This window comes from Hyperoodon ampullatus, assembly GCF_949752795.1.
Source record: "Hyperoodon ampullatus genome assembly, chromosome: 1".
Lineage (NCBI taxonomy): Eukaryota > Metazoa > Chordata > Mammalia > Artiodactyla > Ziphiidae > Hyperoodon > Hyperoodon ampullatus.
Window position 1 is genome coordinate 191,273,183 of NC_136914.1, and position 25,762 is coordinate 191,298,944.

The following is a 25,762-nucleotide window of genomic DNA, read 5'->3' on the forward strand; positions in this document are numbered from 1 at the left end:
AGTCTTCTTTACTTTTCTACCCCTGTTTATATTTCTGGCTCTGGGTAAGTGAGTCTGATAAGTAGCAGATGTTTCTATTTTGTTTCTTTTATTTTTAGGATATTAATTAGATGTGATGTATGTCTTTGCAAACATATGTAAATGGAAAGATCTTAAAATATTTGCACTTGACATACCTGTATTTAATAGTATATTAAACTTTTTATGGCAACTATGACATATATGGGTGAAGAAGAGTTCTTAATGTGGACTTTCTAATAATTGACTGTAACTGTTTATATCTCTATTATCAGGCATTCAGTAAGTTATTTTAAGAAAGGACAAAATTAACCTCATATCATTAACCAAATTCAGGTATACTTGGTGAATTACTTAATACATTAATCATTTTGTTTTATGCAAGTGTGTGTACTTCATTTTTATGTGTTCCTCTGTAATCTGTCTTCTGGTGGGGGTAAGGGGAGGAAGGGGGAGATAGGGTATAAAGACATAATATAGTTCTTGCCTTTGAGGAAGTTAAATGTTCACTGGATACTAATTTTTAAAAGGTTGACTGTATTTCATGGTGTATTCTATTTGACATACAGCTCTGCATCATTTTGTGGTAAACCTTCAGCTGTTGTTAATTTTTATCTATTAAGTTTTATTTTGTAAGATAAGGCTAGCTCCATTGAAGAGAGTAAACAAGAGACCTACATGCCTAGCTGATTCTATGACGAGTCTCATTTCTCTGGAAGCATTTCCTATTAATCTTACCCCTTTCTTCACTTTCTGTCTACTACTTCGTAAAAGCTCTCTTTCAGTGCATCTTTATTTCTCTTGTCTTATATAAGCCAATATGAGGTGATGATTTAAAAAAAGATATCTTTTGAGTTCTAGTTATAAGGAAGTATAAATACACTTGTCTTAGTCAGATCCCATTCACCATTCATGTATCTTTAATTTTGGTTTGTTGAAAGACTTATCACTAATATACCATAAATTTACAAGGGACTCTGTGTGTGTGCAGTTATCAGAGAAAGTTTGTGTTTTGTTTTTTTTAATTTTTTAAAATTTACTTATTTGTTTATTTTTGGCTGCGTTGGGTCTTCGTTGCTGTGCGTGGGCTTTCTCTAGTTGCGGCGAGCGGGAGCTACTCTTCGTTGCGGTGTGCGGGCCTCTCATTGCCGTGGCCTCTCCTGCTGCAAAGCACAGTCTCCAGGCATGAGGGCTTCAGCAGTTGAGGCACACAGTAGTTGTGGCTTCAGCAGTTGCGGGCTCAGTAGTTGTGGCTCGTGGGTTCCAGAGCACAGGCTCAGTAGTTGTGGCGCCTGGGCTTAGCTGCTCCGCAGCATGTGGAATCTTCCTGGACCAGGGATCGAACCTGTGTCCCCTGCATTAGCAGACGGGTTCTTAACCACTGCATCACCAGGGAAGCCCCATCAGAGAAGGTTTTAATTAAGAGAGTCTTCTTTCTTTCTTACCCGACCAACCACTCCCCAGATCACGTTCATCACTACCAGGCCCAGTATATGTTTTCACATACTCCCTCCCTATCCACACCTGTAGATATTTTCACAGTTTTTTCATGTTTTCATTATCACTGTTTGTTGGTTCTTTTATGCCAAATAATGCTCTTGTTGGAATGCTGACTTTGACTAAAATTTGTTATTGTTTCGTTTTTTAAACTTTTATATTTTTCATTATGCGTGGAGTATGGAACAATACTGAAAAAAGTTTGACTTTTGTAATCCGAGGTGCTGGGCTCTTCCATTTACATATCGTGGTTTAGGGCCAGTTTTGTAATGCTCTTCTAAATTTTAGCTTTCTCATATATAAAATGGAGACAGTATTAACTATTATATGATTGTGAGGATGAATTTAAAAACATGGAAACTTTGTAAGGTATGCACATCTAATAGACATTTAGTAGCTCATTGTTTTCACTTTCCCTCCATTTTTTTCTCTTAATAATATTTGAGAATCAGTGTATGGTGGCAGTTATCAGCAGTGTTTATCAAGCCAAACATTTTGAGCTGCTAAAAAAGTACAGGAATTTTAGATAACTGAAGCTGTATGAAACTCAAAATGTTTATTTTTTGTTGGGCTCTCATGAGACCAGTTTCTTAGAATTGTTTCCTGGTATATACCTTTCCCCTCACCTCGTTAGCCCTATTTTACATGATTCCTTATAAAATATTCCATTAAGGATTCTTCTCTATTGACCATACTTCTCTTTAACTTGTACCAAAGAAAGTGTAAAATGTTACTATTTTTTTGGTCAGGTCTCTTCTTCCTGCTTGTCATTTTTTTTTTAAATAAAAGCGAGTATGAAATTATTTAGCAAGGATACGTATATATGCATATGTCATTGTTAAATAAATTTTCTTTCTAGCAAAACTCAATATACTAAATTATAGTATGCTAAAATGGAAAAGCTTTGTTTTCAGCAATATTATGAGAAGCTGATTTGTTTCAGGTCTGACCAGTTAGAAATTAGTGGATTGCAGTTTGCTTATAATTAGTTCAATCTTCATGCGGATTTTTTTTTTTGCCGCACCACCTGGCTTGTAGGACCTTAGTTCTCTGACCAGGGATTGAACCCAGGTCCTCGGCAGTGAGAGCACCAGGGAATTCCCAACCTTCATGTGGATTTCAGTTTAAAAATTGTTTAAAATAGATGAACTCTACAGATATTTCAGAATTTCTGAATGTAAAGCACAGGTCCATAACCACTTATGTGAAATTCTTTGGGCTAGTTGTGTTTCAGCATTCAGAATTTTTCAGTTTTTAGAAGGGTAACGTGGAAGCATATATTTTGTATTGCATAACACCCCAGTGGGATTTGGAACAGTACCTAGAATAAAATGTTTCACTCTTTGCTGTAAGTGTATTCCTGTTAATTAAGGAGTAGACATTCTCATAAACTCAGATCAAGTTCTGCTGCAATTGAGGTTGCCATACAGTTAAGAGAAAGTTTCAGATGCTTCAAAATTTGGGGATTTTGGAATGGTGGATTCAGAGGCTATGGACCTTTATTTGTTTTAAAATGCTGTTTTTATTTTAAATAATTTTTAAAATATCTGGTTTGGTTAGTAGTTGGAGGTACCAGAATGCTGCTGACCACAAGCTAATGTATGGAATCCCTTTCTGAGCCTATTAATGTTTATAAACATGGCCTATTAATCATGAGTCAGCCAGTGCATGATAACAAACATGTGACTACTATTAAAAAGACAACTTTTAGCATTTCCTTAATGCTAAGTCAACATTACTTTTTTCTATTCTATATTGATTTTACTTACTAGCCTTTCATTACTCTCAGACTTTAATTAAAACTTATAACCTGAGAGATTATTGAAAAAGATGACCTTTGGCTTCTCTAAAGAGAGAAAGATCTGGTTAAAAGATTTAGTAAGTGTTGTGTCTGAGTAGATTAGCATCATTCCGTTTTTCTTTACTTTTCCTTTGCCCTTATAATGTTACTGTTTTTAACATACATCTTTTGTAGTAATAGTTTGAGAAAACTGTCTATGCTCAATTACAAGGCAAAGGTAAAATTGAAGCTAGTTAGTTGTTTACACGTATCTTGTGAAATCAAAACTAAAGACCATTAGCATATATAATTTTCCCAAAGGGCATGTGAAGGTGCAGATGCAGCTGAGTTTGCAGTGTTGTGTATTAGTGGCACTAGAAGTGTTGTAAGCAGACATATAAGCTCTGATTGCGTATACTTTACATTTTCAGCCTTGATTTCCTTAATTGTAAAACGTGGATAATAACAGTACCTACTTCACAGGAGCCTTAGGATTAAAAGCAATAGTTAATGTAAGACATTTAACATAATGCTTGGTACCTTATAAAGGTTCAGAAAATGCTTGTTACTAATATACTTTTTTTTCTCAAGTGCAAAAGATAATTTTATATCACATTTAAACTTTTCTTTTAGATGTGCTGAAAGACATTATGATACCGCCAAATTTAACTGCAGAGGTAGGCATAAATACACTGTATTATGTTTGATAACTTGAAGCCAACAGTCTAAATCTTACTGTCATACCAATAATGAATAATCTCAATTATTAAGTGATATATTTATCTTAAAGATGGTCTTAGAAAATTTGAAAAATAAATTTAATTTTGCTATTGTGTTTTTGGAAACAAGTATCATATAAACCTGCCAGTAGTACTAGGAAGACTAAATTGTAGAATAGACCTAGAATTAGGAGAAATTCCTAGACTAACAGTAGAATAAAGAGAGGGTTATTCCTACAGTTGGAGGCATTTGGTGTAACAGTAAGAGATTACAGGGAGAAAGAAGAACAACTTAACTCCTATCTAGGAACATGAGTGGTGGAAAAGGGTATAATGAAATATGGATAAGAGGAGCCTGATAGATGAGAGCAGGAGTTGATTTAAATGTGTTCTTCTCCAGGTGTAGTAAATTCTATCTCAGAGCCCACAGAAACTTTCATTTGTATTTGTGGAACCCTTTGAACCATGAGAGACCTGGAGAGTTGAGAAGCTTGGCAAGATGCTGCCGTGATAGTCAAAAAGAGAAAGTGGGTGCCTTGACAGATTGATATATTTGCCATTGATCCCTCCTAAATATTTAGAATGGACTTTCAAACAGTTGGTTTGAGAATTCAGAAGTGCTAATGGCTGTGAGAGCCAGGATAGATTTACTAAGAATGTTTCATTTTTAGTGGATTTAGGCTACTGCTTACTGGTCAAAGAGTGTTTTACTCGAGGTTTATCTAGCTTTAAATAGGCATTTAACAGGTTTTTCTGGATGTTTTTGTATGCCACTGGGGAAATGAAGATGGAATGATGGTACAGCTGGGCAGAAGACTAAGTAAAAGCTGTCCTGCTGATTCCCTGTAATGGTAGTCATTGTCTACTTGAAGAGCTGTTCTGTCACACCAAAGGCTTAATTGAGTGTATCTTGTACCCCATTATGAATGACCTGGTTGAAGATATAAAAAACATACTTTTCACATATTTAGATAACACAGAAGATAAGTATATTGAATGTTAGTCGGCATTTTTAAGAATCTTAATAGAGTGGAACCAATAAGATAAAATTTAGTAGTGATTTATTTAAAGTCCTATTTCTAGAAAAATTTTTTTAAAAACCTCAACTCTAACTATAGGGAACAGAGAAGTTTTGAGTTCTTATAACTCATGTGAAAAGATCTGAAACTTCGCTTGATAAACTTTACTACAACTGTATACATTTTATAGCTTGGGTTTTTTTTTTTTCTCAATTTCTTTTGTAAATGTCTTTAAAGCCATGTGTATACAACACTAACATTTGCAAGACCATCTTTAAAATAACATGTTTGACGTTTGTATTATATGAAGTGTAAAATGCAGTCTTTTCCATTGTTGATTTGTTAGTGATCTGTACTTTCTTTGGAATATATGTTTTGTGATTATGCAATATTATAAGTGTTACAATTCCTTTTGTTAGAAAATGTATTGAGAGCCCTGATAAGAGGCTCCTGTGACATTTAATTTTGAGTTTACCTCCACCTCTGATATGTTATGACCTCTGATACTTCTTTGCTACTCTATTGCAAAGTTTCCTCCTTCATAAAGTGAGGAAAATAATACCTGGTTTCCCTGTCTAATGGATAAATTTGAGTTGAGAGACTATTTCCTATTCAAAAATTAGAGAATTATGAGACAATAAATTATTTTTCTCTGGAGTTCAGTTTTTCTTTAAGAACTCTGTTAAGTTTATATGCAACATTTCTAAAGTTAACATACATTTAATAAGCAATTCAGGAGAGATTTTTTTCTTATTTGAGGTTATCTTTTTACCACAGTTGCACAGTATCCTTTCGAAGACCATAATCCACCACAGCTAGAACTTATCAAACCCTTTTGTGAAGATCTTGACCAATGGCTAAGTGAAGATGACAATCATGTAGCAGCAATTCACTGTAAAGCTGGAAAGGGACGAACTGGTGTAATGATTTGTGCATATTTGTTACATCGGGGCAAATTTTTAAAGGCACAAGAGGCCCTAGATTTCTATGGGGAAGTAAGGACCAGAGACAAAAAGGTAAGTTATATTTGATGTTTTTTTTCTTTCTTCTTCCTAGATCTGAGAATTTATTGGAAAATAAACTTTTAAAAAGATAGTTGTTAACCCTTATTTTCTTTCCTCTAAACATTTAAATCAGTATACTACCTTAACTTTCATATGAGCAAATGACAGATTCATTGAATTTTTCTGTTCAGTCTAGCATTTTCATGTCATGCTAGCAAATCTTACCCATTAACTGGATTGCATATTTGGTATCATGAAATCTTTACAAAGCATTTAAAAAGCAGCACATTGATCAAAAGTAAGCTTGATATTCCTGAAGCTTGCTTGAAATTAAAATGTCTTTGGGTAATAATTTGGATGCTATTACCTAGTAAAGTGTGATCTTTACTTTTAAAACACATAGAGATTATTCTTTGATTTGAATATTCATAAATGTAGTTATAATTAAAATTAGTCAAAGGTTCTTCTCTTATTCAGAAGACTAAAGACTATGCTGAAAATCATTGACAAATTTAATTTGTGTAGTACATTTGACAGCAAAAAATGAACTCTTGGGAGAATTCTTTACAGTGATTTTCAAGGGATTTATTTCTTTGGATAGTAAGTATGGCAAAACATGTTTACATTTCTTACAAATGGACTTTGTACATTTCTGTCTCCAAGAAAGAAAAAAAACCAAACTACTTCAGATAGATGGAAAAACTCATTTAGAGAGCTCTATTGAGGAAGACATCCTAATTTTATATGAAAAATTTATTCTAGTTTTAATAATTTTCACAATGAGGGAGGTTCTCTTACAGTTTAAGCTAAGTTCTTTTTAATTTAACTTCAAAACAGAAACATAAGCGATCATAGCCATCATTTTCAGCTGGCTAATGGCATTGATTCCTGGTTCCTTTACTCCTTCCTCATTTCTTATTTTACTTGTCGTTGTTAATGCCAAAGCACTGTTTATTGGTGATAGTTTACAAAATTGGATCTTACTGTTAATGCATGATTTTGGTGAATGTTGATTATAATAACTTGCCATATATTTCTGTATACTGTGTGCACCTTGGGATGATAGCATTAGAATGAATTCCAGACCAGAGGACTGAGCTTTTTTTCTGGTTCATCCTTTCTTCACTTAGAGGGAAACAATTGCTTTTACTGATTAAAAATATAGAAGGTAAATTTTTCTGTACTTAAGTGAATAAATATAGGGCAACACAGGGAAAAGAGACTGAATGAGAAGAAAACCTAGAGAGATGGGTCAAATTAAAATACAGTCACAGGAGCAGTGGTAGAAATTTAAAACAGGGTTGATGAGCAGCAGACATTTTGGTAATCAAAAAGAAATCAGGTAAAAAGGATTTAAAATAAAAACAGAAAAGTTGTGTAATATGGAGCCAGAACTAGCTTTAAGTTAGGGGCTCTTAAACTGTTTATGTTATATACCTTTTAAAAATATGATGAAAACTATAACTGTTCTCCCACAAAAAATGTGCATCATGTACATGAACATAAAATTTTGCTTATAATATTTAATTGCACTGAAAATTATTTTTTTTAACAAAGAATGTAAAAAATACTTTATAAGAATAATGTCTCGTTTTCTTTTTTTATGCCAGGCAGTGGCCATTACTTGAGACTGCTGAATAAATCCAAGTGGTACAAATTAACCAAAATTAAGCTTTAGTTCTGCTCAGTAGTAAATTTTCATGAAAGGGCTACTATTATTTAGCTTTTAAATAACACATTGAAACTATGCCATTGTCTTTAACTTGGTAACTTTTATGTCGTTTTTGATATCTAATTAGTTTTGACTTTGTTTCCCTATCTCATGAAAGAATGAAAGAGCAAATGAACTCTGTAGATTTTTTTTTGCCAGGTGAAAGTAGGCTTGTGTCAAGAAATAAGAATTCTTATAAGACTCTTCAGATAAATTCATGTTGCATCATTTTCTTTGCCTTCTAGTTATTGAGATCATTTTTTGGCAAGATTCTGGCATAATACTGTGTTTGAAGGAAAAAATTATGACTCCACATTTTAGTTTTAATATTGAAGAGTTAAACTGTGTTAATGAGTTTGTATTTTATGCAGGTAAAATTCTAGCTATAGAATTTGTCTTCCTAAGGCAAGTGAACTTATGTGTAGCAAAGAATTGCATAGTTGCTCCCACTTCTTGACGAAACCTCTTAAGTCCTTGATTGAAAGTCTTGGCTTTCCTGAATTTGGCAACTCTCACAACAGTAGATTTTTTCGTGACAAATCCTCTTGCACAGTCTGTGATTCAAGACTTGGCTCTCATGAAGTCGTAGAATACTTTTACAACAATAGCTAAGCTTTCTCTCAGGATTCGTGGTAGAGTCTTACACACCAGTGCATACTGGTGAACAAAGCATGAAGTCACAGTGACGTGTAGAACTTCTGTCTTTACCAAAGCAGCAAAACCAGATGTTTTGCCAGGCATTAAGGTGTACTGTCTGTCTACAGAATACTGAGATTTCTTCAGGGGACTTTTTTTGGGCAGAGAAACTTCACCGTTTTGAAAATGTTACTGTCTGCTGAAGTTTCCAAAAACGACTCCAAAATAGGAATTATTGTTTGTGTCACCATGCATGTATTTGATGAAAACTAGTAGCTTGCTAAACTGAGACTTCATATGCTGAAGAGAAGTGGTATCTCCAGTCCTTTCATGACCTGCTTCATAGTTTTCGAAAAAAATGTCTTTTTTTGGAATGGATAAAACTGTTTGATAGAGATACTACAACAGTCTTACTTTTCTATTGCAAACTACAAGTATGTTTGACCATTTCTGAGATATTTGCCTTCACCATGTTCACTCTGTGACTTTTTTGTTTGTTTGGCATTACAGTATCCTTGTAGGTAACTTTAATCAAGGATTTTGAGTTGGGGGGCAAATAAGGTATTTGTAATGGTCCAGCCTTTGTAACTAAGCTGTGCTCTCACGTGTTCTTACACACACCTCCCACCCCCACCACACTTCCCTCCCTCTTAGTCTCTTATACCCACCCACCCCCGCACACGTGAATATATACTCTGTCTGATGTGGGTGCTTCTTCAGGATAGTTGGCTGAATGCTTCTGATAGTGAGAACTAGCCATATAAGAAGCACTTGGGATATTCCGTCCCATCGTGTTCAAGGAAAAAATAAAACCCAAGGATACTTAAACTTTATTGTATTTTATTTTCTCTGTTAAATTCAAGAGATGTCTACATAATGAAAAATGAGGCCATATTTTAATTTTCAGTGGCAAGATATTTTAGTCATCACAATCTGGTAGTACAATTGTCAGTTCTGTTTCTCTGTAGAGGAGAAGAGACGAGATTTGATGAAATGACAAACCCCATGGGATATTGTTGTGAAACGGGGGCCAGAGTGAAAAGATAGCAAGAGAAGTATTTATGAAAATAAAATGCAAAGCCTGTAGTGTCATGTGGTAGAATATAATAGTAGCTACATCATCAGCAGAACTGTTCCAGGCATAGCATATTCTCTGTCCTCTCATAGGTTAGAATCTCACCCAAGTGAAAGGTGATGGGTTAATAGAAAATGGAGTTCTGTATGTACTACTAAGGATGTACTCAGTAAAATTATGTTTAGCTATTACATGATATTAAAACTCAGAGTTATGTAATTTGGCCAGAATTGATCACTTTAGCATCTTGAAGTCAAAGTAAATCATTAAGATCTGCTGTGCTTATTTTATTAGCTCATGATTAATTAATATACCTAGACTATTTTTTGGATGAATTATTCACAGGCTCTAAAGGAGTATCCTAATGTGCTCCTACCTTTATCCTTGTGTATATTTTAAAAGGCAAAAAGACATTTATGGGCAGATGCTGTTGACAAAGCTGTATTTTACTAAACGGTGTTGTTTCCATTATAGGTTGAAACAGCATTAGAAAGCTAGACAGAGTAGATAAAAGTCATAAGATTATGAGGGTTTTTTTTGTGTTTTTTTTGCAGGAGTATTTCTTATTTTATAGATGATAAAACTGAGGCCCAGAAAGATGAAGTGCTTTGAACAGGATTATCCAAACAATTAATGACGGTATTCAGAGTAAAATTTGAATCCCCTGACACACTGGTGAACTTCTTTCTACAATATCAAGTCCATAAATCCTGGAATTGTAAAAGAGTTTTGAAGCTCTTCAGAATTAATCTCTGCACAGAGTCAAGCTCTCCTGAAAGGTCACATAATGATGATGAAATTGGCCTCTTTTGACAAGGCTCCTCACTTCATGTTTAAAAACAGATTCTGGAGCAGTAACGATCCCTGATTAAGTAGAATAAGGATAGCTTGAGTTTGTTGGTGTTAAAAATATAATGCTGCAGGCTTCCTTTAAATCTTTGGAATTTGTCTTATGGATTTTCAGATAAATCACGTTTACCTAATGGTAAGAGTGCTAGTGAAATAATAATATATATAATAATATATTTTTAGGGCTTCCCTGGTGGCATAGTGGTTGGGAGTCCGCCTGCCGATGCAGGGGACAGGACGGGTTCGTGCCCGGGTCCAGGGGGATCCTGCGTGCCGTGGAGCGGCTGGGCCCGTGAGCCATGGCCGCTGAGCCTGTGCGTCCGGAGCCTGTGCTCCGCAGCAGGAGAGGCCACAACAGTGAGAGGCCCGCATACCGCAAAAAATATATATATATATATATATTTTTTTTAACCTTTAATGCATATAACATCATAAGAAAACTTAGCTGAGCATGGTAAAGCTGTTGTTATACAGCTGTGGAATTCTTCCAGAGAAATAAGTTATCTGATAATAAATATAATTGATTATCCAAAGTAGTTTTATTCTTGAAACATCTGTTAGATTTATTCTCTTACCAGTATTTTAGGTTGTGTCTGTAGATTTGCATTTTTGTAATTGTGAACCACTATTATGGGAGATACGTAATTTTATCAGTTTTTCAGTTTGTGTAGGATTAATTTTATTAGAAATGTCTTTAATGTTCTTTTGCTTGTAGCCTTAATTTTAACTAAGGAGAAACACTAAGAAGCTGAAGAAAATTGTGTTCTGGTGACATTTTTATAGGAGCAGAATGTTTCTTCTCCTCCTCCTCCTCCTCCTCCCCCTTCCTCTTTCTCTCCCCCACCCTCTTTCTCTTCCTCCTTCTCTTCTCCCCCCACCCCCCCTTCCCCTCCTCCCTCTTGTTTTGAAGAAAGAGGAGCCAGTTGTCATGTTTTTGGTGAAGATTTATAGACTTTGCAGAGACTGTCCTCAAATTAACCTGGTAGAGTCTTGACATTTTTCTCAGCAGACTTGGTACAAATTAGATGGCAGAGTGATGGGTGCCAACTGACCATAAGATGTGCAGCTGTGTTAGTAAAATACCCAAATAATACTTCAGGATTTGAATGTTGCAGGGAGGTCAAAGTACAACTGATGCCTCTTATTTAAAAAAAAAAAAAGTTTTCTGAGAGTGGTGTAACTACTTGAGGGAAGACTTTCTTATTCAATAATTTACAAGAAGGCAATTATGTTATACTTCTCTAGGAATCATTTCTTTGCATATTTGATCTTTTGCTTTATGAGCACGTGGCAAATTACTCTAAAATGAACTGTCGATGGTTCCCACCCCAATAAAGCTCCTAGCGTTGCTTCCTATCTAATCTTTGCCTTACACTGTCTGTATTTGTACTTATGTTTCAGAATTAAAGTAGATAACTCACAATATTTATTACAGACTATGAATAAAGAATTAAAACATCCTACCAGTAGGGGTAAGTGTATATTTTGGAAAGATTCCCAGAATTTCTGAATTTAGAGAGAGAAATTTCTATTACATGATAAACTTACCCAGAATCTCTCCTCTCTCTCTCTTGTCTTCCTGCTTCTAGAATGGTAGCAGGTAAAGTAAGCATTAATACTTACTTTCTTTGATTAAACTCTCAGGAAAAAATTTTGAGGCTTTGATTTTCTTTTTTTTGGGGGGGTTTGTTTTCGAAGCAGTTATTAAAGTTCTTGTGTATTATGATCTCTCTATGTGAGTTCATTAGCTTATCTTTAATAAAGACTTCTATCTTCTAGAAATAATAAATATTAGCTTTATTCTAAGTGATCCCAAGAAGAGGAAATTTTCTAGTGTCTCTGAGGAATGAATTTATGCTCTAATATATAATCAGGTTATTTTTTTCTAGTCTGTTTACGAAATTTCCCTATATGGTAACCTAATGAAGTTTTCTCATTTTCTTTTCATTTAAAACAAAGTAAGGAAGAACAAACAAAGTAGATGTAACAGGAAAAGAAATGTATTTATCTTTCTGGTATTCCTGACAAACTCGTGACAATTTATTGGTTGTTTTTTGTTGTTATTGGGTGGCAGGGGAGGAGCAGTGTTTGAGAGGTACACACTTGAATTAGTACATATGCACTCTCTGCTGTGCCACGCCAGGATAGCTGGACACTTGAGAACAGCTCTGCAAATATTTATTTGTTACAAAACTTTGTCTTATGTGAAGCCTTCAATTGTAAAGCATTTAAAACTTAAAAGAGGGGCTTCCCTGGTGGCGCAGTGGTTGAGAGTCCGCCTGCCGATGCAGGGGACACGGGTTTGTGCCCCGGTCCGGGAGGATCCCACATGCCGCGGAGCCGCTGGGTCCGTGAGCCATGGCCGCTGAGCCTGCACGTCCGGAGCCTGTGCTCCGCAGCGGGAGAGGCCACAGCAGTGAGAGGCCCGCGTACCGCAAAAAAATAATAATAATAAAAAAAAAACTTAAAAGAAATTAGGATACTAAGAATGTTGTTGTCTAAAATTGTATCTAAGGAGATACGGACACACTTATGAATGGATACATTTTTACTATAGGGCTTAAAACCGTTTAAGCCTTCATTTTTATTTTTTAATTTATTCCTTGATTAATTATTGAGATATAATTGACATAAAACAGTGTGTAATTTAAAGATGTGTAACATATTTATTTGATACCTTTGTATCGCAGTATGATTACCATTGTAGCCTTAACCTCTGTTGTGCCACAGAAGTATCATTTCTTCTAGTGGTGGGAACACATAAGATCTTGTCTTTGGCAAGTTTTTAATGTTTATAATGTAGTTTTGTTGTCTGTAATCCCTGTACTTTATATTAGATCTCCAGAAGTTATTTATCTACTAGTTGTAAGTATGTACCCCTAAACATCATCTCTCCCATCCCCTCACCCACCCCCAGAGTTTGGTAACCATCACTCTACTGTTTTCCAGTTCAGTTTTTGGTTTTGTTTTGTTTTTTTAGATTCCATATATAAGGGATATTGTACAGTATTTGTCTTTCTCTGTCTGACATATGTCACTTAGCATGACGTCCTCAAGGTCCATTGGTCTTGTCGAAAATGGCAGAATTTCCTTTTTTCTCAAGGCTGAGTAGTATTCCATTGTATGTATATATACATTTTTATCCATTCATCTGTTGATGGACACTTAGGTTGTTTCCGTATCTTGGCTATTGTGAACTACCATAAACATGGAAGTGCATATTAAAAAAAAAAAAACAAAAAAAAAACGTAAGCTATAATTATCCTCTTTTTTGGCTTAAAAAAAAATTCTTATTTTTTCTAACACATTAATTCTCCTGGGCTAAACTGTGTTTCACTAATACATGGTATTTAAGCCTGTTATCCAATCTGTATATTCATAAAATTTTAAGAGTTTTATACCTTGAAGGACCTTAGCAATTATTTCAGACCCATTTTAGTATAAATGATAAAACAGATCTGCAAAGATCATTTTGTCCTAGGTCATTTAATCTCTCTGTGTAACAACTCAAAACCATATCTCCTAACCTCAAATCCAGTATCCTTTCTACTGTTCTATGTTCTCCTGTCCAAATTATTTTTCTTTATTATTTTGATCCCCAAAGTAGAAATAGAAACTTAAAAAGGAAAAAAAAAAAAGTGACTGTGTTATAATGTATTATAACTCTTTCAGTTTCAAGTCACAGAAACCCAACTCAAAATAGCTGAAACATAAGGAGACATTTATTGGCTTATATAACCCTAAAAGCTCTGGCCTGAATCTAGATGCTTAACAGATGTCAGAAATCTCTCTCTCTACTCTCTTTTTTTGTCTTTATATACTTTATTTTTAGGCAGACTCTCTGCAAGTAATGGCAAGGTAGTAGCTCCAGGTTTACATGCTGTCTACTTTAGCAACTGCGATGGCAAGAGAGCTACAATTTGAGCAAAAATTTCTAGTTTAGGTTCTGGTTTACCTGGATTAGGGCATGTACCCATCCCTGAACCAAACATTCTGACCAGAGGCTTGGGCCATATATCTGAAGCTGAAGAATAGGGCCCTCCTCCCCCTCCCCCAAACCACAGGGAGAGAGATGGCATCCCAAAGGGGGAAAGGATAATAAAAATATCAGTTTTCTGCTTCATATTATTCTCAAGAATCCTGTGGTTCATGTACCACTATTTAGTACACTACTTATAATTTGTTTCATAGAACTGAAGCACTGTAATTTTGGAGATTTTTTTGTAGATGGGAAAAATAAGAGCTCAGAGAGGTTGTGAATCTTTCAGATTACATAGTTGGTATGCGTGCTATTAGTAAAACCCAGGACGTAGGAGTAAAAAAAATTAGAATCAGACTCATATTTAGGTTCAAATCTTGTTTTTGAACAAGGTGATTGATTATGTGCACTAGGACTGTTTTCTTATCCTTAAAATAGAGGAGATCTATCTTGTAAAGCGGTGGTAGTTTTAGGGATATATGTAAAATGTCTGGCATGCCACTTAATATACAATAACTACTGTTATATGTTGTCATTGTAGGAACTGGCATTCCTAAGAGCCACATTTCTTCCTTTGTTGAATTACTTTCCTGTAATAATCTTACTGTGATCACTCTGAAACATGGATTTCCAAGCTTCAAGCAAATACTATCATTGTAAAACATCTACATTATTTCTGAGTTTAGAAGTGCCAGTGAAAAGTTTACTGAGGTAGAAAATTACTTTTTAAACTGAGGAATCTAGATTGTGAATTCATCTTGAAGATGATTTGAGAGTATTGATGCAGAGCAAAATGTGTAAAACTGGATCAGGAATGTCACTTTAACACAGGGTGCACTCTACAATGAAGACTTAGCAGTTATGGACTTCTTAATGCTAAACATAACATCACAATATATTAAGCAAAAACTGGAAGAAATTAAGAAAAATTGATAACAATGCTAGTAGGAATCTTTTTAAATGTACTTTAAGATCAGGAAGTTACAAAATAAGAAGATATATAGGTGGCTTGAATAATATAATACAAGCCCATAAAATGTATTTCTTTTTTTTGTTATTCACAAAACAGTTTTCAATATTAATAATTCTTTAGGCCAACCATAAAATCTCACCTCCAAGTAGAAATATATAAACCTCATCCCTTGGTTACAATTCAATAGAATGAGAGATTTTGTTAAAAAGTTTCATCACACTAAATCAACCATTTGGAAATTTAAAGGCACTTACTTAAATAACTTTTGGACAATGAAGAAATAGAAATTTATATTAGGTATTATTAAGATAATAACAAATAGATGGATTAATAAAGATGAAAATATAAATTTATGAATTAGCAAACAGTAAGCCATTTGAACTAATAAATCCAAACACTGTATAAAAATGCCAATATGGCTTCCCTGGTGGCACAGTGGTTGAGAGTCTGCCTGCCGATGCAGGGGACACGGGTTCGTGCCCCGGTCCGGGAAGATCCCACATGCCGCGGAGCGGCTGGGCCCGTGAGCCATGGCTGCTGGGCCTGCGTATCCGGAGCCTGTGCTCCGCAATGGGAGAGGCCACAGCAGTGAGAGGCCTGCGTACCACAAAAAAAAAAAAAAAAAAAAAAAGCCAATAAAATCAATATATCTCTTTTAAAGCCAATCAAAGGAAAAAGAAAAGAGAGGGAAAACAAAAAATCAGATGTTGGAAGTTTGAGAAAAGAGATAAAACTACAGTGTGGAAGTGACATTAAAAATTATATTCAGGTATATGCTAATTAATTTGAAAATTTCAATGGAAAATGGACAATAAATGCTTCAAGATGAAATCCAAAATCTGAATAGACCATCCAAGAGTGAAAATGTATAGGAGCCCTCAAGAAGTACCTGATGTGAATTGCATTTCAGATGGCTGCTATCAGACCTTGAAGCATCAAATAATTATGTTATTTAAATTGGTCCAGGTGTTAGAAAGTATGTAAAACTCCCCATATGACTGCTTGCATAGCCCTTCTACCTCAATATGATAAATATAACATTTTTAAAACCAGAAAGTATAATATGGGGGAAATTAAATGGTTTGGCGAAAAGTTAAGAGTACATGGAAGGGAGTTGTGAGGGATAAGAGTGGAAAAAGAGGTTAGGCTATATTTTCATGTTGTTAAAGAATTATAGTGTTTGATAAATTTGTTGTTATTTGAGTAGACACTAGGAAGTCATTTAACATTTTGAATTATTTGGTAATGTGATTAATCTTATATTTTTGTAAAATTAATCCAAAAGCAGCATAAAAAATGAATTGGAGAATAGATAAATGAAAGTCTGATAATCAGTTGGCTATTGCAAAATTGCAGGAGGCAACTGAATAGAAAGGCCACAGAAAACCAGAACTGGTATTTTGAGAAGCATTTTAAAGTCAAAATCTGGGTTTTGACTGAATCTCTTTGCTATATACCTGAAACTAACACAACATTGTAAATCAACTGTAGTCCAATATAAAATAAAAAAATTTTTTAAAAAGAAAAAAATCTGGATTTCGACATCTGAATAGACGTGAAAGAATCAAATATGAGCATTCTAAACAAGCTTAACCTCTGGTTTGCCTTCCATTTTGCATGGAGTGTGTGTGTGTGTGTCTGCACGCACAGACACACGTGCGTGTGTGTGTGTGTGTGTGTGTGTGTGTGTGTATGCCAGGTAGTTGATATGCTGACTGATATACCAATCTCTGCCTCGACTCTGCTGCCTGGACCATTGCCATAGTGCTGGGGTTCCCTCACTTCTCTTTACTATAACCCTGTGTATATCACTGCTGTCTCTCAGATTGTTTCCTTCACTCAACGATGGTGATGGTATTAGAATAGATTTTCAGCTCAGATGCTGGAGAAGACAGTGAGTTGAGTATAACGACAAATAACGGAAGTTGGTCCGTGCAAGAATGTGAAAGCTTCAGTTCTGGGATATGTTGTGTTTTAAGTGCTTCTGAGATTTCCAGCTAGAAATGTCCAAGTGTAGGAAATTCTGGACTGGGAGTTAGGAACAAAGTCATATTGAGAGACACAGGTTTTGGAGTTAATGTGTAAGACATAATTAAACCAGTGGAGTAGATAGGATTGACATAAAGAGGGAATAGCTAAGATCAATTTTTTGAGATATACCTGCATTTAGGGACAAAAAGAGAAGAGATAGCTGATAAGGATAGGAGAAAACCTTTATTTTAAAAAATATTTTATTTTTATTTTATTTTATTATTTTATTTTATTTTATTTTATTTATTTTTTAAATTTTATTGTTTTTGGCCACACCACACCACATGTGGGATCTTAGTTCCCCAACCAGGGATTGAACCCTCGCCCCTTGCATTGGAAGCGGGGAGTCTTAACCACTGGATCGCCAGGGAAACCCCAGGAGAAAACCTTTAGGGAGTGTATCCTATGGAAGGAACAGGGAGTTTTCAAAGTGGCAGCTAAAAAATGGGCCACAATGATAATAAGAAAACAGTAGGAAATGACCATTAATGACCATTAAGAACTAGTGACCATGAAGAAATCAGCCTCATAATAACAGATTTCCAAGAGGTAAGGAGTAGAGGCTTCTCAAGAGTTTATATAAGAGAGAGAAGATGATAGTTTGAAAGAGATACAAGATTTTGGGGAGAGTGTGGGTCTTTGGTCTCAGAATTGTTTGCTTGTTTTGGATAAAGGATAAGCATTACCTGAGCTTTTTCATTAGGAGGAGACAGGTGGAGAGAATAAAGGCAGAAGCCAGAGAGGAGATAATTAATAGAACACTTGCAAAAATGGAACCAATGTGAACATGAAGAGACACTGTTAGAAAATATCAGGACTAAAAAGATTTTAAGACAAGAGAAAATAATTTTGAGGGTGCTCACATCGGGTGACCTCAGGGTTCCCAGTAAAATGGGAACTTAGTTCTTTGAGGATGATATTTGGGACAGGACAGAAAGAGAGGTTTTAAAATGCTGAAATCATTATAGTCAAGTGTTAATAAGTGAATAAGTGCGTAACAGAAGAAAGAGTTATTGAATGATACAGATTTGGAATAGATGAGACTGGTAAAGACAGTGGAAAAGTGGATTGGAAGGAATAGTGGGAGGAACACCAAATATCCTCCTGGTCTGTGAATATAAGGGAATTGAAGAAGCAGTGGCTGCCTTTTGAGATGATGGCCAGGAATATGATGCTAAGTCAATCTGAAGAATGCTAAGTTTATCTAAAATTAGAATGTTTTGAAAGTTTTACTTGAGGAAAAAAGTTAAGAATATAAGTATTTTTCTTCACAGTTAGAGTAGGAAAAGGAGAATAATTAGTGGTAGAGAGTAGAACTATATTTTTGGGATATAGTTATAGACCAGTTTAGCTTAAAAATTCTTGATTCAAGAATAGAATTGATTTTTATTAGTCTTAATTTAAATGAAAAAATGGAAAATTTGAAAATGTAGTAATTTTTAATCTTCAAGAGCTTTAAAGGTCAGCCCTCTTTTCAGATATGTAGAATTTTTGAAGATCAGTAAAAAGTTCATTTCTCAGATTTTTAAAAAGATACATCTTTAAATTTCATCTTAACATTCAAGATGCTGTACGTAAAACATGCACATGAATCATTTTTTTCAGTGTATGCATTCAGGAAATATGATATTTGAAGTGTTACAAATCACATTGTCAACTTAGTGTGGAAGTTTTACTCATTTTATTTCGAATCCTAGATTACAGTGTATTCTGTACAATACATTGTATTGTTAATTAAATTTTAGTAAGTGTGCATGATGGCTGTTAAGAGATGAGAACAGAGTGAGGACGACACATTAAGGGCTATGGTCCATACACATTTGGGCCTTCCAAACTTTTTTTTTTTTTTTTTTTTTTTTGTTACGCGGGCCTCTCACTGTTGTGGCCTCTCCCCTTGCGGAGCACAGGCTCCGGACGCACAGGCTCAGCGGCCATGGCTCACGGGCCCAGCCGCTCCGCGGCATGTGGGATCTTCCCGGACCGGGGCACGAACTCGTGTCCCCTGCATCGGCAGGCGGACTCTCAACCACTGCGCCACCAGGGAAGCCCCCTTTTTTTTTTTTTTTAAGGAAAACAAAACGAGTTTATTCATTACCAGATACCAAGATCTAATATAAAACTGTAAAACTGGCTTGGTGGTGCTGAATTCTTTCAGCTTTTGCTTGTCTGTAAAGCTTTTGATTTCTCCCCAACTTTTTAATTTCTGTTAATTTGGACACATTGAATTTGAGATGCCGGTAAGCTAACAGGTAGGTAAGGATTGCAAAGTTAAGGTACAGAAAACTAATTATGCATAATTTGATAGTAAAATAATAAATTTACCATTATGTTTTTCACCATTTTTCTTTGAATTGTGTCAATAATTTTGATTCATCTTGTATTTACACATTACTTATTCATCCGCTGGTGAGAACTAACAGATTCATAACACTGTTTCTCTACACATTTGCCTTTCTGTTAAGGATTAACTGGGTGTATAAACACTTGCATTATAGATACGCTACCAGTCACTTGCTACTTGAGTAAAATTAAAGCCTTGAAAACCTTTTAATTATTTCATGCAAACTTACCCTAAGAATGGAGATAAAGAGAAAAAATATCATCTATCATTCCACTAAACCCCAATAAATAACTTGACAGCTTGGTCATCTAGTAGACTTCCATTGATTTAATTTTTTAAATCTTATTTAATTTTAATTTTTAGACTAGATTATAAATACACATGGTTCAAAAAAGATTCCCACCCACCCATCTTCTGTCTCCTGTTTCCCCCAACCTGCTTTGCAGTTCTATATTTTATCTTGATAAATATGAATAAGTTTTTTTGCTGAAATGGCATTAAATAATGTATAAAAAATAAGTTTAAACACTTTTTAAACTTTAATGATAATTTTTAGCATTAGTGTTTGTAGCAGCTATTCAAAGCAACACTGTTTTATTGCCATTTCTTTAAGAAGATATGTAGAACTAAAAATCCAGCAATTCCAAAATTATATCTTAAATGTAGGTAGAATTTCTAAAACTGCTGATTCAGATTTCTGTAACATTCTGTAGTTTTAGCATGCTTTTGTCTAATTGCGTTTAGTGTTTAATCCTCATGAGAATCCTGTGAAGATGGTATTGTCTTCATTTTCCTGCAGAAACAAAGTTTGTGTTTTGACTGTCAACATTCAAATCTCAGTTTTCTGATTATATGATTTTTGTACTATAGCCAAAATCTTAGATCATTAATCCTGATTTGAAATGGCTTTTATCCATTATTTGGCATTCTATGTATTTTTAAAATTGTAATAAAATCATGCTGACCTTTAAAAAACAACCAAGAATACTGAAACAAATACCTATATACCTGCCATTCAACATACTTTTCTTTAAATTCACGTAAATGTACTTTCTACTTTTCATTGGGGAAAGAAAAGTTTTTATCTCCAGAGTTTTTTTGGTTTTTTTTTGCTGTATGCGGGCCTCTCACTGTTGTGGCCTCTCCCGTTGCGGAGCACAGGCTCCGGAGGCGCAGGCTCAGCGGCCGTGGCTCACGGGCCCAGCCGCTCCGCAGCATGTGGGATCTTCCCAGACCGGGGCACGAACCCGTGTCCCCTGCATCGGCAGGCGGACTCTCAACCACTGCGCCACCAGGGAAGCCCTGTCCAGAGTTTTTTAACACATTGGGATATTTAGGTGCCAATATAACATCTAAAAGAGAAATATTGCAAATTCTAAGTTAAATGCTTAAATTATTCTGAAGTCATATCATGTAATAGGAAAAGAAACCTTAGATAAGTTCCCTAATACCTCACTTATTTAGCATCATTAGTGAGTGCATTGCTGCACACAGTAGATTTTTTTTTTTTGAGATAAGTCAGGGTCCCCATTTAAACACCACATGAGTTGTATATATTTTTAGCACTGTAATACTTTTCTAAAACATTATCTATTTCCCTGGTTACATGCAAAGAGGTGTATGTAGCTCAGGGACATCTCTAAGTACCTTTGTTATCAAACTATTGCATACATTTATGTCAACTGCATACTCTTGTTTTTATGGGGTTCTAAAGCCAGCATCACTTTTTGCTGCTGCTATTTCTGCCTCCTAAAGGCAATATGCCTTTATCTGATTTGCTGATTCTGATATGCTTTTGCCTGGAAAATAGGTATCCAAGTTTTTGAGGAATTCTGTGTTTAATAAGAATCTATACATGCTTGTGGGGAACCCTACGTGTAAAGAGCACAGCTGTAGTGCAGAGGCCTTTGACAGTTATTTTGGATATGCAGTGGCCTTTGCTTATTGGGTACATGGGTCAGAGATTGTTGTGACCATTGAATAGAAGGGGGTGTTATGATAATTGTATTTTAAGGGAGAAAAGTTATTCTGATGTTTCCTTTATGTTGATGTTGTTTTGATTTACTCTATTACTGAGCTGGATTTAAATATTAAATCATTTAAGGTCAAATTTCTAATGTATATATGTTCTTCAATGGATACAACCCAGTTACCATAACGATTTAGTGAAATAACTATAATGGAACTTTTCTTTTGAATTTGGCTTTTCTTTTTTTTTTCTGTCCACCAGGGAGTAACTATTCCCAGTCAGAGGCGCTATGTATATTATTATAGCTACCTGTTAAAGAATCATCTGGATTATAGACCAGTGGCATTGTTGTTTCACAAGATGATGTTTGAAACTATTCCAATGTTCAGTGGCGGAACTTGCAGTAAGTGCTCTAAATTCTCATCCTTTGATGTACTGGAACACTTTCTTAACATAGCTAGAAGTTTATATAAAAGTCTAAAAAGAAATTTACCACACTTAAATTTTATGCAGGTTTGTATATTTCTTAAGTATCCAAACTAATTAATTAGCTCAGTTGTTCAGCACATTGGGCTATGGAAGCTAAGACCATTGGGTTTTAATGTCTTTGAAGCCAAATTATATTTATGAAAGAAATATTCTGTGCTGCAACTACCAAATGCAGCCTATATTCTGACTAGATGAGTAAAATAACCTGTCCCGTCAGCATGAGAGTAGCATTGGGATTCATCCCTTTACTGGTGTTAGGGCAAGGACCAATTCCTTGATATCTTAGTAAGACTAGATATTAATAGTAATGGTGATAGGGACAAGAAAAAGAAAAAGAAAACGATGATAAGAGATGGCAACAAGCTGAAGTATATTGAATGAATAGGGTAGATACAGTGTGTGTGGAGTATTAGAGAAAACCTGGATTTAGATCTGAGTTCCAGTGCTAGATTTGTCCTTAATGTGCTATGTAACCGAGGGCACATCATCTGCCTCTCTTTGTCTTTGCTCACCAATAATATGAAGATATTCTGAAATCTGAAACTTCCTAGAAAAGTACTAAATAAGGATCATGTCATTGATGTCTGCCTCTAATTTATTTCTCTCTTACCCTAACCTCTATAAGCCTACCTCAGTCACCCTGGTCCTGTTCTGCTTCTCTGCTATTCTTTGCCAGAGTTCTTAGCTAAACTGATAGGAACCTTAATACTTTGATCCAAAGCAGGTAGTCAAGGGAGAACACATGGAAGGAAGTATTGTTCAGCCCTGTAAAAGACCAGACTGTTGCTGCGTTTTTCTGTTACATTAGCTTCTACCTTGGAAGTGATCAGTCATGTTTTCATGTTTAAGAACTGTGTTTTATTTATTCAGAATACAATTTTGTAGTTTCTAGATAAGATACCACTGTATTATTTTTTCTAATACCTCTAATGATATTTCAGTGATATTCTGCAATTTGTTGATGGTTTCAGTTTTTAGCTTAAAGGTTGCTTCTTGACAGTATTTATGTAATTAAAATTTTTCTGACCTTAATTTATACCTAGGGAATTAATTTCTTGATGTTGTTTATCTTTGTCAGATGGTGTGATCACCTCCATTAGATCTTTTCTGTATTCTTAGGGCAAATAACTTTACCAAAGACCACAGATCTATTAATACAGCATATGAAAGGCTTCTAAGAGACCTCACTGATGCTTTTGTCATCTCAGTACAATTTTTAAAACTCCTGAGTACAAGGTACTAGGCTATCAGAGATGATTGGCACAGGAACTTTAGATTTATAGTGGAGAAGGGAAAAGGAAGAAAATAAAAAAGCTCACGCTCTTCCTATAGTATTAGATATCACTGTAAGAGCCAAATGGTAAGGTATAAAATATTAGAGAAATAATAAGGGAGAGAGAACATTCAGTTCAATAATCTTATTTACTATAATTTTTTTTTCACATTGGTCTCTAGCAAACATCTGTCAGTTCTGCTCTACATTTAAATGGTGGTGTGTGTGTGTGTGTGTGTGTGTGTGTGTGTGTGTGTGTTGGATCTCTCAGTGTATTACATTTAAACTTCTCAACTTACTACTGAAATCTTTTTAATCTTTACCAATTTGCTACTTCTATGTTTATGCACTATGATTTAATACTATGTAGTAAAGCTGTAGTATAAGTAATATATAACTAATGGGAGGTTGTATGTATAAATCATAAATGGTATATTTAGAAAAATCAAGTTTGTGGGGATTGTCAAATAGTTTCATGAAGGAAGTCCATCTCTTTATTGAACATTTGAGAAAGCATACAGTTTAGATTGGCCTTAAAACCAAAGTATTACAGGCAATAGGAAATAGCTTGAATTGAAGCACAGCAGAAGGAAATGAGCTAGACAAGAAATATAGAGATGGAGAATAGAATAGGAACGGAATGTGTGGCTTTGTGTTGGAGGACTCCAAATGGGCATATCGGACTTGATTTGATAAATACTATGGTGTCAGTGGTCATACTAGAGGCTTAATAAACTGTATTTAGGTACAGTTTTGTAGAAGGTAGTCATTGCAAGAGGGAGAAAAATGGTGGAAAGGAAAACAGTTATGTGACTTGCTTTAAGCCAGATGTGCTTTGCTTGGGCAATCAAATGAGATGTGATTAGTTTTTCTTTTGCCATTTATATCTAAATATCTTGTCGAAGTTTTTATTCTGGTCAGGTGAATAATTCACAGAAAAGGGAAGACAGAAAAGGGAATCTAACTGAGACTTGGAGACATGAATGTTGATATTTTGGTTTTAAACATGTTGTAAATTTTAGGTAAAGGTGAGCTATTTACATGAAGATATTTAGTGGGTACTTGAAAGTATGGATTTGAACTTAGGTGAGAGATATACCTGATATTTTGAGAAACGTTAGGAAAGAGACATAGTAGTTAAGCCTTTCATGTAAATTTGGCGTGGGGCTAGAAGATGGGAAGGTTCAGAGGAAAACAGGGTGAGAGCTGAGACAAATAGGATTTGTAACAGTGTGGGTTCAGGAGGAGGAAGAGGAATCAGTGAAGAAAACAAACCATGTGAAAATAAAGTATCTTCTGCAAAGTTGTCAGGGGTTAACAGCCTTTTTCTTATTTGAGTATTGTCTTAATATTTCTAAATAAAGGAAAAGTTACTATCTTCTGTGTATCTAAAAGTGTTGAAAAAGTTAATAAAAGATGACCAGTACGATTTTTCTCTCATACTATATCAATATGCATATATCCAAGAAAATTTAATTGTAATTTTTGTCTGCTACGTATCAGTCTCTTCATTTCTTTTTTTTAGAACACAGTCGATCATATCAAAGATATATATCTCAGAGTTGTTTCTTAGAAGTCAAAAGAACCATACTAATGTTGGACAACTGTTAAGTTTAGTCTTATCTATCTAAAATGTGAAATTCATATTGTAAAGAAAATTATTTTCTTTAGTGATTTGAAGAAATACTTTCTACTTATTTTTATTAAAATGTTTTAGCTTAGTGCTGCTTAGATATTTCCTCAAAAAACTAATTTCTAATTAGATTATCAATTGTATATATAATTCTAAAGTTCTTGAAGGTACACATTTTAGATGTAGTTTAATTGAAATCTGGCTTACACGGTTAATTTGCTTTTTAAAGTCCTAAGGTCAGGATTATCAGATTCTGAATTAGTGGAGTTTGAATTAATAAGATTACAAGGCATTTCCCTCCTGGTTGATTTTTATCACAGCTTTGAAATCATACCTTGTTTATTTGCTTCTTCAAGCTAGGCTTCCCAGTGAAATTTTCAGTAACAAATAAAGTCTTGTAAAATAGTTCCTTGTACTTTGAATCTTTAGTCAAGGAAGTGAAAATTATTGACAGGTTGTTAGTGTAATGTTTCCCTTTTTTAGAGTTCCTTTTTCTCATGATAAATGTCTCACAAATCCATATTGGAATAATCCCTCATGCTTTTATGAAGCCTGCTATTTATTATGTGATTGATGCTACCTCTTTACATATTATATAGATGAGCCAGTAGGTGTTTATTACACTGGAAAATTTATTTAGCCTGAATAAGCTTTTTGCCTTGTCCTCAGTTGTTGGTCACATTGATAAAGAATGTGATACTTCTTTTTTTTGTCTTTAAGGATGATGCCTTTTGGTGCTGAGAACTTTATGTCTATATATATGTAT

General features: G+C 34.8%; 1 protein-coding gene across 2 annotated transcripts in view; it reads left to right on the forward strand.

Annotated features, from left to right (window-relative positions):
- Positions 1–25,762, forward strand: part of PTEN (phosphatase and tensin homolog) — a gene marked incomplete at its 5' end in the record, with an annotated part of 88,366 nt that overhangs the window by 54,116 nt on the left and 8,488 nt on the right. For both annotated transcript variants that reach the window (XM_079697321.1, XM_079697322.1), the window contains 3 exons: positions 3,929–3,972; positions 5,811–6,049; positions 21,863–22,004. In XM_079697321.1, the coding sequence (XP_079553447.1) occupies positions 3,929–3,972; positions 5,811–6,049; positions 21,863–22,004 (425 nt within the window). The remainder of the gene's footprint in view (positions 1–3,928; positions 3,973–5,810; positions 6,050–21,862; positions 22,005–25,762) is intronic.